The sequence below is a fragment of the Cucumis sativus genome, chromosome 4, assembly GCF_000004075.3.
Source record: "Cucumis sativus cultivar 9930 chromosome 4, Cucumber_9930_V3, whole genome shotgun sequence".
In the NCBI taxonomy this organism is placed as follows: Eukaryota; Viridiplantae; Streptophyta; class Magnoliopsida; order Cucurbitales; family Cucurbitaceae; genus Cucumis; species Cucumis sativus.
In genome coordinates, this window is record NC_026658.2 from 563,708 (window position 1) to 581,132 (window position 17,425).

General features: G+C 30.3%; 1 protein-coding gene across 2 annotated transcripts; it reads right to left on the reverse strand.

Annotated features, from left to right (window-relative positions):
• Positions 1-343: 343 nt before the first annotated feature.
• Positions 344-6,934, reverse strand: LOC101202878 (kinesin-like protein KIN-14I). Of its 2 annotated transcripts, none has more exons than XM_011654643.2 (19): positions 6,392-6,934; positions 5,770-5,936; positions 5,535-5,678; positions 5,205-5,444; positions 5,025-5,090; positions 4,599-4,664; positions 4,442-4,525; positions 4,222-4,353; positions 4,060-4,141; positions 3,867-3,962; positions 3,603-3,776; positions 3,418-3,524; positions 3,149-3,327; positions 2,772-2,933; positions 2,431-2,684; positions 2,173-2,336; positions 1,883-2,080; positions 917-1,407; positions 344-795 (listed from the first exon to the last, which is right to left on the reverse strand). In XM_011654643.2, exons 1-19 carry the CDS (start codon positions 6,510-6,512, stop codon positions 657-659), a joined length of 3,066 nt encoding a protein of 1,021 aa, XP_011652945.1. In that variant the 5' UTR covers positions 6,513-6,934; the 3' UTR covers positions 344-656. The 2 variants fall into 2 exon arrangements, with proteins under 2 accessions (XP_011652945.1, XP_004152236.1); XM_004152188.3 differs by having other exon boundaries at positions 5,025-5,093.
• Positions 6,935-17,425: the final 10,491 nt, after the last annotated feature.

The following is a 17,425-nucleotide window of genomic DNA, read 5'->3' on the forward strand; positions in this document are numbered from 1 at the left end:
ATTGTTAAATGCTCTTTTAGGGTAAAATCAATGGTTAGTAATGCCAAAATAGGCTACTGATCTATATTTAGTATTATTCCTTCTTCTTGACATTATGTGCGTGGTCGGAATGTAACAAACTTTGCATCTATTATATATATTTGTAGGTATGATAGCATACTTAGAGTCGTTAGGTACAACTACTACTACTCTTTTAGCCTCTCTCTACATACACACATATATATTTTTTGGGTGTGAAACTTTTGATTGGATGCTGTGTGAGCGTGCGAGATGGTGCAGCAACCCAACTGCACATAATTTTTTCTTCTGGTTTTTTCATATTGATGAGGCTTAGAAAAAAGTAAGAACTCTAAATCAAAGATTTAAATTTACAAGCAAAGGAGAAATGTTATGGAGCTGTTTGTTAACACAGTTTCTGTCATAAACCAAAATACAAAAGCAACAGAAATTATTGCTTCTTTTCACCATTACAATAATTAATTACAACAACTTTAAAGAAAAAAAAAAGTGGAAAGACATGTATAAAAACACCTTTCTCTCTTTTCAACATAGCCAAAAGTAATATAAAAAAAAAAGAAAAAGAAAAAAAGGAAATCAACACTCCCTCACTTTGTTAAAGAATCAAAAAAATGAAAAAAAAAAAAAAAAAAAAAGAATTATTGTTTTCTATTTCCAGTTCTGCGTTTGCTATCAGCAGAAGTAGGCTGTCTCCCACTTCTGTGCAGTGGGAGAGCAGCAACCCCATTTGACATCTTCTGTGAAGGAGAAGGTCCCATTGAAGAATTGAAGTTCTTGCTGCACAATTTCATTAAAAAAAAAGAAGCCACAAATATTAGATCAACTTTGGAAGTTAAAGCTCTATAGCGAGAGAAGAAGCATAGCTAGTATTATAGTAGGTACTACACTATATTATTACCTTAACTCTGGGCTCTTTACTGGCTTTCCACTGTTCGGTTTCTTCGTTTTCGATCCAATTCCGCTGCCTATACTTGTAAGTTTAGATTGGTTGAACTGCCAAAGCAAATCTGGTTCAGAAGAGTCGCTTGTTCCAGCGTCTAGATCGTCTATATCGTCAATGCCAACCATGTTAAATCGGTTGGCTCCAGTTAGCATACTGTATCCTTGTTCTGTATACAGTTTGGAAGAGTCTTGAAGATATTTCTGGTAGAAGATGTCATTTAGGTTACCATTTTCTGCTTCCCAGCATCCTAATGGATTCTCGATTTGGTTAACGTCTTGCTTGTTGACCATTACTTTGTCAACCCATTCACCTGAGGCCATGTCTTTTTCGTCCTCCCTGTAGTTCAGGCAAGGGCTACTGACGGGCGGCCATGGAGGTGAATTGGCCAATATTTCATCCATGTCAAAGCTCTGCCTCTTCTGTCGTATAGCAGAGTTGTTATGAAGCTGAGGCATTGATGTTAAGAATGTTAGAGTGATGAACTAATTAACCAAGGAGAAAATCTTTTGAAGAATTAATAATAGCAAAATCATTTATCAAAGTGAATTCACAATCACCAACACCGACCAACCATACTTCGTTTCTCTTCAAGGGACACTGAGGAAAATGGTCATTGAACCACATTTTTTATAGATTCCAACGTAGAGGGATAAAACATGTGTTTCTTAGTAGTAGGTGGCTCATGGGGCAGAACCTAGTTTTTTGTGGTTTTTTTCTACAAGATACTTAACTCTCAATGAGAGATGAAAGAATACACAATTGTTCTCCTGTATATTATCAGCAAAAAATAGTTTTGAAGAAGAAAAATCGGGTGAACTTCCTAAGGACTATGGTTCTCTACTCGACAACATCCAATGAAAACAAAGTAGCTAAATTAGTTGTCGCTTTCAACGGGGGATGGGGGAGGGGGGGAGGGAATACCTCTATGTTGCCTACATCGCCCATAGGCTGACGGCGGATAGTATGTTCAATCAACACATCTACGTCCTGATTTTTAGGCCGGAAAGGTGACTGCTCATTTGCTTTTGTCTTGAATTTCTCCGAGTTCCCAGAAGCTGGAAGTGGAGTATGTTGTTGTGCCCCCTCTTTTCTTGCAAGAGCTGCCTTTAAACTTGCAATCTGACACAAGTTTCCACTTGATGAGTATACTAATAGAAGTTTGCATGAACATGATTGAGATTAATCATCAAATGAGACCAAAATGTCAAAACCTGTTCCTTGAGCTCTTTAACATCTGAAGTATCTTTGTTCACTCGAGCAGCACCAAGTTCGACTGTTGCAACTCTCTCTGCAAATTTAAGTGTACTTAATGTTTCTCCAATAGCATCAGGTTCTGGGCTGATGTGAACAAACATCAATGTCTTGGCTTGCCCACCTAAAAAATTATGGATACATTTAAAATTGATGGTCAATCTACAAGAATAAGTGTGTGGATCGATTTAGCTATAGTGTGTACACTTTCATCTTACCAAGTGAATCTTGAAGAAGTTGCGTCAATTTGCTATTTCTGTAAGGGACGTGGGGATTCTTCTGGGCAAGAGAAGCAATAACATCACCTAGAGCAGAAAGGGACTTGTTGATATGCTGTGCTTCTTTCAGTCTATCTCCAGTCACCTCAGACTTGTCAACCCTCTCACTTCCTGCCAAATCTACAAGATGCATGCAGCCACGGAGAATCGCCCCAGATGTCAGATCTCTTCCTTGAACATGAACCGTCAAACAACTAGAAAATAATTCAAATTGAAGTTAGCCAGGTGCCTGGTGAAGCCGTATACACATCCTCAGTACGACAAGATAAATGAATTTTTACCTATGGGAACGGCTGCTGCGGTCATTTAAAGCTGTCGCCCCTACAGCACGATTCCTTTGGCCAAGGTTCATTAGACTAATGATATCCAAAGTTGACGACACACTTACAAGATTAGCGTCTGGTACACTAAGTCCATTTTGAGAACTATTTCGAATTTCTAATGTAAAATTTAGTCAAGGAAATGACACCATAAAAGCCTTATTGAAATTGTCTAGATTCTGGAACTGTAAACGAGAATGTTCAACTTTGTAAGCAATCATGATCATGGATACAACCAGAGTATTACTTATGTGCATCTCCATATTGTCAACTATACAATATTTGCTTAATTATGTCTACAAACTCAAAAAGAAACAAGATCAATTATGAAAGGATATCTTTTATTAGATCCATCAGTGACGAGGAGATCCCGGACTTGCTCATTGTAAATCTCAATCATCTGAACAGAAACATCATAACGATAGGTCTCCTTTCTTTGATCTGCTATAAGGAACAAATCTCCCAATGCTCTATAATTTACTCCTTGGCTCTTCTCTGTTAGCTCTTTTGGCCCAGACTAGAAGCGTATAGACAATGAAAGATATAAGCCCAGATTTGAATTTCAGATACGCTTTTTAGAGGTGAAACTCAAATGTTTAATACCTACCATAGTAAAAGTTTTCCCCGATCCTGTTTGCCCATATGCAAAAATACAAACATTGTATCCATCAAGAACAGATCGAATGAGTGGCTGCATATCGGCAAAGACCTCCACTGCGATAGAACGAGAACAAATTGTCAAAACATGTGTTAGAAAATCTATCAAGCTTCAAAGTTAAATATTTCATCAACCTTGTGTAGCAGATGGACCAAATACTTTGTTGAAGCTGAAGGATCTCTGTCCCTTCCCATGTTTTGAGGGAGCGTTAACAGAAATGTTTCCATCTTCTATGTTATCCACGACACTCAAATAATTTGATTGGCCAGACAAAAAGGGTCTAACTCGGCAGTAAACTCTTATGCTACCTGATCAAAAAGACCAATATATTTATGATCTGAAAGCATAAAATGCACAAAAAATTCAATCATATTTATATGAACAATGATCTAAATTACCCTTGAGATCCTGCACTTGATTGTATAGCTTACGATTTTCCTCAAGAACTTTATGATATCCAGATGCAGCGTGAGCAAGACTATGTACATGCACACCTACATAAGAAAACACAGCCAAAAATTTGAGATGAGAAAAAGTTAACTTACTCCCCAATGAAGTTTGCTACTAGAAAAGTATATCGTGTAAGCCTACCGAGGTGGTGGAACTCTTCACTAAATTTTACTTGCATAAACTGCATTCCAGCTTTTGCAGCGTGCAGTTTATGTTTTAGTTCCTACAATAGTAACTTGAAATTAGTAAATGACGAACAATAAAGAAAAACACAATTAATAAAAATATGCAATAGGTACGTACCTGAACATCCTTTTGCTGCTGATCGAAAACCGCTTGCTGCTTCATAAGCAAGCTCTTTGATTGCTCCTCAAATATACTGCTTTCATGGGTTATTTCATTCTTTTCAATCGCTTTGGAGTTTGGTTCCTCTGCCTATATAAAGAGCGAAGAGGGTAAATTCAGTCAATTCCGCTATACTGCAATTGTAAGCTGCGTGAAGTATAAAAGATCAACAACACACCCTTTTAGCACCAAAAGCTGATTTCAAGAGCGACTTGTTGCTTTGTGAACCAGCCGAAACCACATCTTTTGGAGTAGCTTTTGTCTGTTTGCAAAATAGGAGGGAAATAAACAAAATGTGAAGACACAAATGAAACAAGATTGTTGAGTATACATACCAGATCAAGGCTGGAGAACCGATTCTCAACTTCATCCACAAGCTTGCTTAACAATGATTCTACAAACTACAAGAAGATAGAGCAACATAATTTAGAAAAAGTTGAGGAAACGTCCAATTTATACAAAATAGAACAATTGACCATATATGCTGTTAAAACAGCAGAATCAAATTGCCATTGATGATAGCCTAGTATTTGAAAAAGAAGAAGCTAAGAAATACTCTCAAGGTAAGATGATTAAATTGATGAATCATGCTGAAACAGAAACAATGATCATTTTTCCTTAATAATTCCTCACAGTCTGCGGAATGAAACACTAATTCATTAACAATGTCCATTTATCTTGATCTAAGGCTACCACCAAGCATATCAAGACAATCTATCAATAAAGCTACATAAACAAAGTTCTCGAGATTCAGTAATCACCGTTGGAATTTCTTCAGGCCTTTTATCTGTTAAAAGTGCACGAATGAGGGCGGCGCGGGAACTATTCTGCTACAATGAATAATTGACAAGAAGGAATGCATAGTTTAGAAATGGTTCCCAACAAATAACTTGAGACAAACAAGCAAATAACACAAGGTTGAAAGAATCCGCATTACTAACCGTTTTGTTCCAATCCGCGTTGGAAGAATTGAAAGATTTGTCATTCAGGGAGGAGGTTCTTGACAAGGAATTTGTGAATGGCTCTGAATTTTTCCTCACAAAGGACTTAGTAGCGGACATAGTAGTAGTGGGTTTTACATTTCCACCGAATTTCCAAACTCCGTAGCCTCCACCCTGTTTCCACTCGCCATACGACTTAAGAGCCAGAACAGTATTGACAACCCTGGCAGATTTCCCTCCCTGAACAAGAAATATCATAGAAAGAATTGTCAATCAAAAGCCTCTTCAACCACTTAGTCATCATCCTTTTTTTTATCTCTTCAGACATACTTGTTCTAGATCAGATGCCTCAAAGGTAGGAACTCCCATCTCTTGTATAGCTACAAGAAAATTCCTCACGTTCTCAAAATATTGAAATGCTGAGAGTGCAGCTCCATCAGGGATGAGGGCAGAATCACAAGGGCTCTCAACTACCTAACAATTGTTTTTGATAGAGACATAGAAATTAGATTTTAAGGCAATTAGTGCCTAAAAAACAACAAACCCAAATGTGAATTTGGCTCACCTTGGGAACCGCTCCTGGTTGAACCTTATTCAGGACATTGCAGAGAATAATCCCACTTCTCAATCCAAGCCTAAACTCTTCCTCTGAAGGTTCAGCTGGCAAATCTTTAGCAGCAACAACCCCGATCATCTTTCTCAACCACCCGGCGGCTTCATTTCTTCTAGATGCTAGTTTAAAGAAAGAACAAATCTCATAAGTATCAGAAAAAGAAACAGCTAAAAACCCCAATAAACCCCAAAACTTAAGAACTTCAATAGATCAGTTCAACCCCTCAAATAACCATTGCCCACATTGTCCCAAATAACATTACCAACAAAAATTCATAAGAATTGTGCATCCTGAGTGGGAACTCGTACTCAACAATCAAGGAAAAAGAATCTCATTACAGAACACAATTACGATCAAGTAGATGAGAAAACAGAGGATCATAAATTCGCATCATTGATTTCTAAAGGTAGAAATTAAATATTCTTGTTGTTAGAATGTGTATCCAAAATACAAGCATATGCTGTCTTTTTCTTTAAAAAAATCTGCATCAGTGAATTAATCAGCAAACTAAATCATCAGATTCACAAGGCTCCAAAGATTTAGGAAAAGAGAAGATTAGAAAAAGCAGAGTTACCAGCTTCCTCAGCTCTTCTAGATTCCAAATCAAGTCCTCCTCCATTACCAAGACGATTCCCATGCTGTTGAAGCACGTCCTCCACCACCGATGCCACTGAAAACGACAGCGTTCTTTCCATGGTTTCAACCTTCGTCTATGTCCACGCAAGAAATGAAATTCTCCCAAAAAAAAAAAAATCAACACCCAAACGCACCAAAATGCATCAGAATTGGTGGGTACTTCCGAAAACTAAAAAAGATCTACAACAGAAAAACTGAAGGAAGTGTTTGAATATTAATGGAGGGTTTCTTCCTCTGTGGCCAACAAAGTGGCGATCCTCTGTTGCTGTTGCTGTTGTTGTTGGTAAGCAATGAAAAATGGGGTTAATGGGTAATGGAGTTGGTTGATATTTCTTTGTTATTAGTTCTCCATTGCTTTGCTTCGACCCTTTTTTTCTGCTTTCAATTCCTTTTTTTCACTTTCTCTCTCTACGAACAAAGAAAGATACTGAAACAGAGTAGAGCCCCCTCCCTCTTCTCTCTCTATCTGTTATTCTTGTAGCCTTTAATACTCTCTCTATACTGCTTTCTGCTTTTTTCGAAGCTGAAAACCGAGCCTTATGCCGAACCTTAAACCTAACCTCCACCAACGGCTCTTTAAAGCGCGTGACTTCCCATTCTTTTGTTTTTAACTATGTGAGAATTGAAATTTAAGAGGTTAGAGGTGCCTCATTTACTGCCTCGCCACGTGTCACGTGAACAATGGGATCATACGTCCACGTAGGAATCATTTCAAACTTTATAATAATTAATTTGTCGGTTTTTCTTTTTTTTTTTTACAAAAATAATAATAATTCACAAAATTGTTTATTATTTATTTATGGATTAGAAAAGAAAATAAGGTTGAATGGATAATTTTCTTCCTTTCTTTTTCCTTTTTATATTGATATTAAGATTTCTAAAAATTATTGTTATTGAAATTGTTTTTAAATATAATCCAATAAAATAAAATAATTATAAAATATATCAAAATTTTATATTCTATTCAAGAAATTCTTACACGTCTCTAAAATTTGCTTTTAATAACATTTTTCAACTAAGCACGTCATTTTAAACACAACCATATAAAAGATAACAGACTACTATATCAAGATTTTAGTTTAATAACAATAATAGTGTCAAAAGTGAGCTTAACTTAATAAATTTATTTCTCTAGAGATAGAAGGTTAAATATATATAATTTTTTATTGGCTTAGCAAATTATTATATATTTAATTAAGCATAGGTTAATGCTTATAAGTAATTAAAGTAAACTACTAAATATGTTAAATAGATACTATTAATATCCTTAGTTGTTTGCTTAAGAATTACTTAATTCATTAAAATAACAATGGAAAAAGTGGTGAAAACATGACCATTACTCTACAATATATATATATTTTTTCATTTTACCTCTTTTGGATAGTGACATCTAAAATGAGCAAATATTTAGCATAGAGGGAAAAATGAATGGGAAGTCTTTAGGTATGGTATATGCTTAAATGCAAAGTATTCAATTAGAAGATTGATTGTAATTTGAGCATTGCCAACCAACATTATTAAATTATAGATACCCTTCATATTTATCAAATAATATTTTAGCGATATGTTAGCATGTTTGTCGATATTTTCATAAATGAAAAGATTTAGTATTTTTGTCGAATGTTATTTATGAAATTAGAAGTTATTTTTCAACGTTTAAACTTTTTTCGTATTTGAATACATGCTTTTTAATGGTGTATATATTTATAAATATAACAAAATATCAATATGTATATATCATCTATTATTAATAACAATTTATAACAATAATAAAAATTAATGAAAAATAAGGTTAAAATTAGTTTTTTTTTAAAAAAAATCATATTTTCTCAACCTTAGTGTGTTTGAGAAAGAAAAGTAAAGTTATTGTATTAATCAAAACATCATTTTCTGTCTTTTAAACAAAGCAGTTTATCAAATGTTTTATTTGTTGTATGTAACTTTGGAGGCAATATGTCAACAATAATGATGATAATGAATCATAATTTTACTACATATATTCCTTGCCTATTTATTTGTTTCCATCAATATCCATACAAACTTTTGGATAACATGTATTTTCATTAATACAATACTTCATTAATAATAGTAATTTGAAAAATAATTTAAGTTAATGTTTAGAATCAAATTAACCATCAAACCTTCAACCTGCAAAAAATATATATATATATATATATAACAATAAATGATATAGAAAATTGAACCTATCACTTTTAAATGGATTGTACAAACACTATATATTAATTTAGTAGTGTTTATTTTATTAATTATTGAGAATTTCTTTATACTAAATTGTAAAATGTCGATTTTGGACATGTGTGGAAAAGTAAGCGACCTACCCATGAGAATGCATGAAGAGCGGAGGCTTATGACTTCTACATAATCTTTTTATATATCTTCATTCAATTTTAAGATGCGGATATTTGATAACTCGTTGGTAAATAAGAGAATGAGAAGTAGAGAATTTATTCTTAATTTAGGACATAATAGCTATAAACAACGTGCATTAGTGCAAGATAGACAGGGTGATTTCAACCCTTTTGGAGTGAGAATCCTTAATTATCAATCCTTAACACCTCAAAATTAATATGATTTCAACCCTAAGGATTGAGTTAAACATAGATTACCTTAAGATGACAAGAACAAATTCCTAAGTCAAGATTCGAAAACTCTCCAAAATAAGATGGTCAGACCTCCAACATGAATTGTAAGTTCATAAGCTCTCTAACTATTTTGACCCAATGGGTAATATACCAAACTAATTATCTTTGGATCGTTTTTAACTCAATTTTTTTTTACAGTTTTGAACCTTTGTGATTCATTTTTCATTTCAACACACGTAAACATGGCCACAAAGTGAATTTAAATAAATTAAGTTGTACCGTTGGATTAAGAAATTTCCCGCCACAACAGTTTACTATAATAAAATAAATTGTTATTATTTAATTTGAATTTGAAAAAGATGGGTTTAGGTATTTTGTCCATTAGTATGTGCTTTTTAATAGAAACAAATGTCGCCTTATCTGATTTGGAAATTATTGAAGAAGTCAAAAAAGAGACCTAAGACCTCAACCTCAATAAAAATAAAGCTTCATATTTCATTTCAAATTTTGAACTTTCAAATATCAAAAATAAAAAACCTAAGAATTCCTTTTTCTAAAAAGAAAAACCTAAGACAAATACAATTACAAACGTGTTGAGTAAAAAATAACGTTCTCTTTTATTTTTTCTCCAATCTTACATATTTTGATAATGATTCATTTTTCTAAATTCTTCTTCTATATATATTGCTATGATTAAATTCTTCTTGTACATACAATGTTTGAAAATTCTTCTTAAAAACTAAAGGTTAATTTTTCAATTTCATTTACAAATTATAAAACTCTGCCTTTTGTATGTATAATAATTTCATGTTTAGTTTATTATTTTCAATTAATATTTTCTAATACACCTAAATATTAAATGGTAATTTAAATTATCTTATAAAATTAGCGAAATTGCACACAAACTCGTTCTAATTATAGAATATTAAGTTCAATAAATTTGTTATTACTAAGACAAAAAAATATTTCAAAACAATACATAATTAAAAGAGGTAAGAAAATTCTAACATATGATTAATGAAATTGCTTTCTCTTTTATTCACATTTCTAATATGTTAGATTATTTTTCGGTAAAATTTATCACTATTTGTTAATATACAAAATGAAATGAAATTTAATATCTTTTAACTTTCAAAATCCAGTTGATTGGCACAAAAAACAAAATTGTATTGGCAATATTTATTCAATATTTTTGAACAAATTTATACAGAGAAAAGAAAGTATTTAGAACCATGACTTTTCAGAATTATTTTGTTTTATGATGTACTAAAGTTAGAACAAAACAAACATATTCCATTCCCTCGTAATATGATTCAAAATTGTTCACATATCTTTCAATTATCCCTCTACTAATAGAAATATTAATCAAAATAATTAAACTTTCCTCAATTTGTGAATGGAAAAAACAATTTTAAAAAAAGCATTATATGCAAAACTTGAAATAAACGGTAAAAATCTTGGGAGTGGCGAAGGAATTATAATAATATTAAAATAAAATTCAGTTCGCTTCAAATTAATAAAATAAAATAAAAGTTAAAAAGGGTAACTTTTTTTATTAAAAATTAAAAATATTAAAAAGGTAACTTTAATAAATAAATAAAAAACAATATTAAAAAGGTAACTTTAGAAAGAAAAAAGAAAAAAAGAAAGAAGAATAGCTAACGGTTGGCGATGGGTCTAGTCGAACACAATTGGAAAATGGTTGTTGAAAGCAATTTTAAATTAACTCAATGATTTTGTTTAATTATTATTATTATCTTTCTTTTATTTATATTTAAATTAAATGTTGAAATGTTCGTCTAAAGCTTGTAAAGATATTAAATTCATGGTGATAATAATCTAACATACTCCTTAACTTCACGACGGTAATAAAGTCACTAGTAGCAAATACATTGTCACACCACAAAAGGAGGGTCAAAGAGAAAAGCATGAATATCATATAATAATTGGTTGCAACTCAAAGACTTATGTTGTAGTATTAGCTAAAACTCCACATTTAGACTCAACAAAAGGAATTGGTTGCTTTTTGATATAACTAACTGCATTATATTTAATGTGAAATACCGATTTGCTATAAACAATATTCATACGAAGTAATCGAGAGACTAAGGACCAAGTACCTTATTTTTTAAATGCACTACATTTGCTGTCTATTGTAGAATGTCAATGTGATATTTCAAAACTTTTGTATAAGAAGCAAAATAAAAAGTGACAACTATTGTGCAAGCACTTTTTAAGTACGTTGACGGTAAACACTCTCTTATTTTCAAATATCACAAATTGTGAACGTCAATGTTTGATATTTCGAAATATCTATCAATGCTATTTTTATTAGTATCTATAACTAATAAATAATCACATTTTGTCATATTTAAAAATATTAGTATGATTTAAAATAATTACTATAGCTTTTGTAATTATGCATAATTAACATTTAAATTTCAAATTTTATTGTTTAATTAAGTAGACAATTTTATTATCTTTAAACCATGAAGTTTGACATTTCAGCTATATATATATTGTCAATGAAACAGTTTAATACGACAATTATTTTGGTTATATTAGGCAGTTTAATAATTTCTATTTAAATGAGGATTCTTATCATTGTGAAATTAACCATTTAATTGGTGTTTTTGGGAAACGTTAAATCGAATTAATTGAATTTAATTAACATTTTTGTAAGAAAATTTAAACAACAATTATTGGAAAGGACAAAAAATACAATTTATTTTACAAATATAGCAAAACCAACATTAATATATATTAATAAAAATCTATGAGTATTAGTGTATAAGTGACTACTTACTGTAATACAGATAAACATTAATAAAACATAAACATTAATTTCTATAAATGTCTATTATTAATAGATGTTGAGAGTGATTTTGACATTACTAAAATCACATTTACTACGGTTAAAATCACTTTTCTCTAAAAGTAATCATGTTTAGTAAAAAAAATTGATTTATGAAAAAATAAAAACATTTTTGAAGTATCATTAAATCTAAGTGATTTTTCTTTTGGTGATTGGATGAGAATCACCTCCAACATTTTTCTCATACTATTGAAATTTTGATAATTTATATTGTCCAAATTTCATAACATATTATTTTTAAGGTGATTTTAACCTACCAATATCTATCAACATCTATAAGGGATATTTTCCTAATATTTTAGTTTAATTTATTATATTTAAAAACATTTTAAAAAAAGTTTAATAGATCTTCAATTTAGCAATTAAGTTTCCAACATCTACCTCAAAATTTGGATGTTAATTATTAAAGGGTGTGATGATTGTACTTTTTAATAATTAAAATTGTATATTAATGAAAGGTAAAATTTTATCTCTTAATTAATCAAGTATATTAAATGATAAAGTTTGAGAGTGAACATCTAATAATGTATTAACATTATTGTAAAATAAGTGTGTTTCCCTCATTAAATTTATTTCATTCCTAATTTCATCATATCTATATAAACTATACATTATCTTTTTCTAATTGCCTTTTTTTAATTAAATTTCTAATTTTGTCCATCATGCTATATAATATAATTGACATAATATTTTATGTGATAATTTTCCCCTTACAAGTTGAGATGAAATATGTGATAAGACAACTTTGTTCTAACCACTAATATCTTCATCATCCTCTTGCACACTATTGTCTAGTCTATAACATACTTAAAATATTGTGACAATGCTTGACTAAGCTCTCCGATTTCACAATCTTCTATTCATCTCCCAAATTAACTTTACGTAAATTTATTGGTCGTTAGAAAAACATATCTACATATATATCAATTAACATGTTCACTTTGGCAATGTCAATAAACATTCATATCATAACAATGAATAAAACAAGTCATATTTTTTTCTCTTTTTTTAATTTTATAGTATAATTAAAGCGAATTATACCTATAACTTTTGGACTGGTTGATGGTAATAATAATAAATTTTAAATTTTAAAGTGAAAAATAATGCATAAAAGGTAAATGGAAAAATAATTGTAGTTTTATTTATGAATGCCACGCATTAATTGATCTACACATATTATTTATCTCAAATTACAATATAATAATTAAAACGGCAGAAAGAAGAACTCAATTCAAAATTGCAATAAAAAACAAAGGATATGGAGGTTACAATTGTCAATTGAGCCGAAAGAGATAAAGAAAGAAAGAAAGAGGTTACCGTTCAACGTCCAAAAAATTCAAATCTTTGGTTCGTTGTTAAACCTAACTTAGCTTCGGATACCGTAGACCCCACGTGGAGCGTCTTACGTGGGCCCATCTCACTCCATACTTTTCTAAGCGCGACGAATAAAATTGTTTAGGTGAATGACCAATGGTAGACTGACAACTGGTGCCTACGTGGTTCAAACTGCATACGTGTCATCGACGTAAGTGGGGCCGGTTTTGATAAACCATTTTCATGTAAAGCACGTGTGGGTACGCGCCTCAGTTTTTCCATCCTCCCTCGCTTCGGTATGTACAAATAAAGAAAGAAAAGTAGTTTTTAATTTTTATGGTTGCCCTCTGCCCTCTGCCCCCTCTAATAATGCTAAATAATTTCTTTTCATAATATAATGTTCTCTATACTCAAATTTATTGTTCATAATATTATGTTAAATCACCCATGTTTTCTTACAAATTTTGTAACCCATAATAATATCTTCATTATAAAAGAAATAAATAATATTTGACAAAGAAATAATGGACAAGTCATGGAAATTTGTCATTGTTAAAAACACATTTGACTGTTATAAAAGACAAGTCAAACCAACCCATCTATACCTAAAAACAAACACTTTTTTTTTTTTTTAGAGAAATCAAATTCATGGATTTCTACTTAGGTTTAGAAAAGAAAGGTGAAAATGACCTCCGTAGAAAGTGAGTGGAGATGACCAAAGAAACTAAAATGTATAGAATAACAGAAAAATGATAGAGAAAGAAAGAATTAGTGAGTAATCAACTGTATTATGATTAAGAAATACTAATTAAAGGAAGATTAAAACTAAAAGCTGAGAGAGAGAGAGAGAGAGAGAGAGAGAAAGAAGTAATAATTGAAATGAGTGGATGAAATGGATATTTCCTTTGTGTTTGAAAACTTTAGATAAGCTTCACATGGGAAGGGAGGCCAAGGGAAGTGGTGCATTGTACTAACTGTTCATATAATATATGATCGTATTAATTTTTTCAAAACTTTATATTATAACTTTATGCTTCTTCATGAAATGAACAATCCCAAACTCATGACTTTGTTGAGCCCACTTCATTTTCAACACCAAAGAAAAATCACACGCGTCATCATCACAATTGAAACCCTCAATTCTCTATAAAAGAAATTAAAAAGAATTAAGCTTAGCTAGGTTCAAGAATTCACTTATTTCTTGCATGTGATTATTGATGGTGAGATATCATCCAGATGCAAAATTGTGGGGAAGTTTTAGGATTAAATTATTACATTACAACTTTGATACATATATATATATATTATAGTTCGAGTTTATTTTTAATTAAGTCTGTTTAATTTGGAACCATATGAGTTGGGTTTAATTCCTAAATGAAACTTTTAAAGCTATGTTATTATAGATAAACCAACATTAAATGGGTCACTAATAGATAACTTTTTGTGAAGTTTTAATTATGTTTTTTCAATCTTATAGAAAGTCATTTTTTATGTTTAATGAATAAAAATTAATTTTACATTTTTTAAACAGATTAAAATATGACAAATTTTCGAAAAAATGTCAATTTTTTTTTTTTAAAAAAAATAACCATTTTGAGATTGAATTGTTGATAATCTTATATTATGTCAAAATCTAATACCATACATTATTATTATAAAAAATTGATTAATATAAAAATAACTCCATAAAAGAGGTTGAATAAATCGAACCTTTTTGGAGACAATATTTTAACTGTTAGATTGTTAAGAAATATAATTAGTAGACCAGCTAATTATTAATATTCCTTTTTCCCTCTTTAAAATATAACTATTAATCTTAAATTAATAGTCTTTAAGTTATGATAATTACTATTAGAAAAAGATTATAGTAATAAACGTCCCACATCTTAATAAGATAATATAATTATTTTGCAGTTGACATCATACCTTAAAATCTTTTATAATTCAATTTCTTATCATATATGTCCACCATTAATTTTGGACAATAATTCCATACATATAATTAGTGTAATCCAACCAAGATTTATATAATTTTTCTTAACAACTTTCACTAGTAGCTATTATCTAATTTATGTACTAAAATTTGTATGTGCTACATTTTATAACTATTATTTAGTCATTACAGTTTAATTTCTTTTTATTTAGCTTTTTTTCTTTGAAAGAAACAATAATAGACCTTTTTGGGTACATAGTTTTAACTAAATTATTTATGTCAACATTACTGCCGATGATAATTGAAAGATAATTGTTGATGTAAATTTTAAGGAAAGTAAACATGAAATTTAAGATTTGAGTTCCAAAACAACAATAATAATAGAGCTTTGAAATAAAATTTAGATCACTCAACTTCACTATTTGTTTTTAAAAACTATTGATCATATGACCTCATTTTCATATATGATTCTAAAAAAATGAAATTGAGACGTGAAACGAGTGTGATGGTATGAATTAGAAATATGTGATGGTGTTTGGTTTTAGTTTTTTTAGGTGATTGTCACAATGTGATCTTCTTGAACCTAATTTTCGTGCCAAAACCGATTTCTATTTAATTAGCTTTGAAAAATATTGATGAAAGGTTAAAAAAGATAATCTTATTTTTGAAAGAAAGAAAAGAAGAAATATTTAGTAATTTTTGGGTATATAGAGCATTTGTTACTTTGTTATAGGATTCCTCCATTTTTGGCAATCTGATGGATAAAGAAAGTGAAATTATGAATGTAATGTCTCCTCCAAAGCTAAATTGTGAGATCCCACACAAACATTTTTCTTTTCTTTTTCTTAATTTTAGAAGAAGAAAAAAAGATTATGAACCAAACCCCTCTCTTTAATAATATCATCAATTCAACTTTTTGGAGGTTAACTTTAGCCTTGCAAATTAAGGATTCCCAATTAATTTTTCTTTATAATTTAAAAAGAAAATCCACCAATTTCATTTTGAAATTGACAAAGTTAAAAGCAATCCCATCATTATAATCATTCTAAGTTTTTGCTGGCAACAACATTTAGGCACACAGAGAGAATTATAAAACTAAAAACAAAAGGCAATTAGAGAAAAAAACAATATTGAAAATTAGAAGGTCTAATCTGGAAAGCTAACTAACTACTACTCCAGCTACCCTTCTAATACCTAAACCACATATTAATTAAATCAAATCAAAATCAACCAAGTTGGGTACATATACAATTCACAAATGAAAAAGTTAATCCCTTACATCAAACTTGATAACATAAACACTATAAACACACACTATGTTAATTGAATTATGTTGATGTAAAAAAAACACTTTACATATTTTTAACATTAATAAGTTAATGAGAAAGTACATATACTATCTACCCATAAAATTTAGAATGAGGAGAAGAAAATGAATATATATTGGGTGGGGGCAACCTGCATTTACAAGGAATGATGAAAGCATTTCCCACTCTCCTTTAACACATCATGAGATGGAGGAAACTTAATAAAACATGAAAATTTTAAATAAAGAGCCCTTCTCCCTTTTGCTCCTCTAATTATGTTCTCTTCTCTCACTTTTTTTTTTCCCCTTTCTTTATATGCTATTATGATTTGTAGGTTCAAATTATCATTTGTAAATTTAATATCTTTCAAAACTAACTACATGGTTCCAAAATTTTCATTTATTCACAAAAAAAAAAAGTTTCAAAGTTTATTTTTTCATGCATTTGATAGGGTAATGGTCACCTTTTTGGTACAATGGTTGTTGAGTGAAAGATTAAACTTGTAACATATATAAAGAAGGAAATCATATATGTTAGTCTAACATGAACTCATGCCCACTTTGGCAACCATATTATTAGGATTTTGAAAAATTTATTAGTGGTAAATTGAAATAGGAGTAGAAATTAATTATATAAAGAATTAATAATTTGTGTAAGAACTTTATATTTTTCATAAAGAATGAAATAAAAACAAAATTCAAAAAGCATATAAACCAAATTACTAATCTGTCCATTGTGTTTTTTCATATAGTAGTAACGAAAAGTTATGCAAAACCCAAAGACAAGCAATTAGAAGATGTCAAAGTGGAACAATAATATTCCTCAATATTAAAAATTTGAGCATATATTCTCTGACCATTCTGCCCTTTTTCAACCAAATAATCTTCTTTATTCTTCCAACCTGAAAGGATAAAAAAGAAAAAAAAAAGCACAAATTTAT

What these genes read in the sequence shown, in the direction of transcription:
- LOC101202878 (XM_004152188.3), bottom strand. Translation starts at nt 6,512, where the DNA reads ATGGAAAGAACGCTGTCGTTTTCAGTGGCATCGGTGGTGGAGGACGTG. An exon ending in AACCAGGAGCGGTTCCCAAG is followed by an intron (nt 5,679 to 5,769) that starts GTGAGCCAAATT and finishes AACAATTGTTAG; the next exon opens with GTAGTTGAGAGCCCTTGTGA. An exon ending in CGGGGAAAACTTTTACTATG is followed by an intron (nt 3,328 to 3,417) that starts GTAGGTATTAAA and finishes ATACGCTTCTAG; the next exon opens with TCTGGGCCAAAAGAGCTAAC.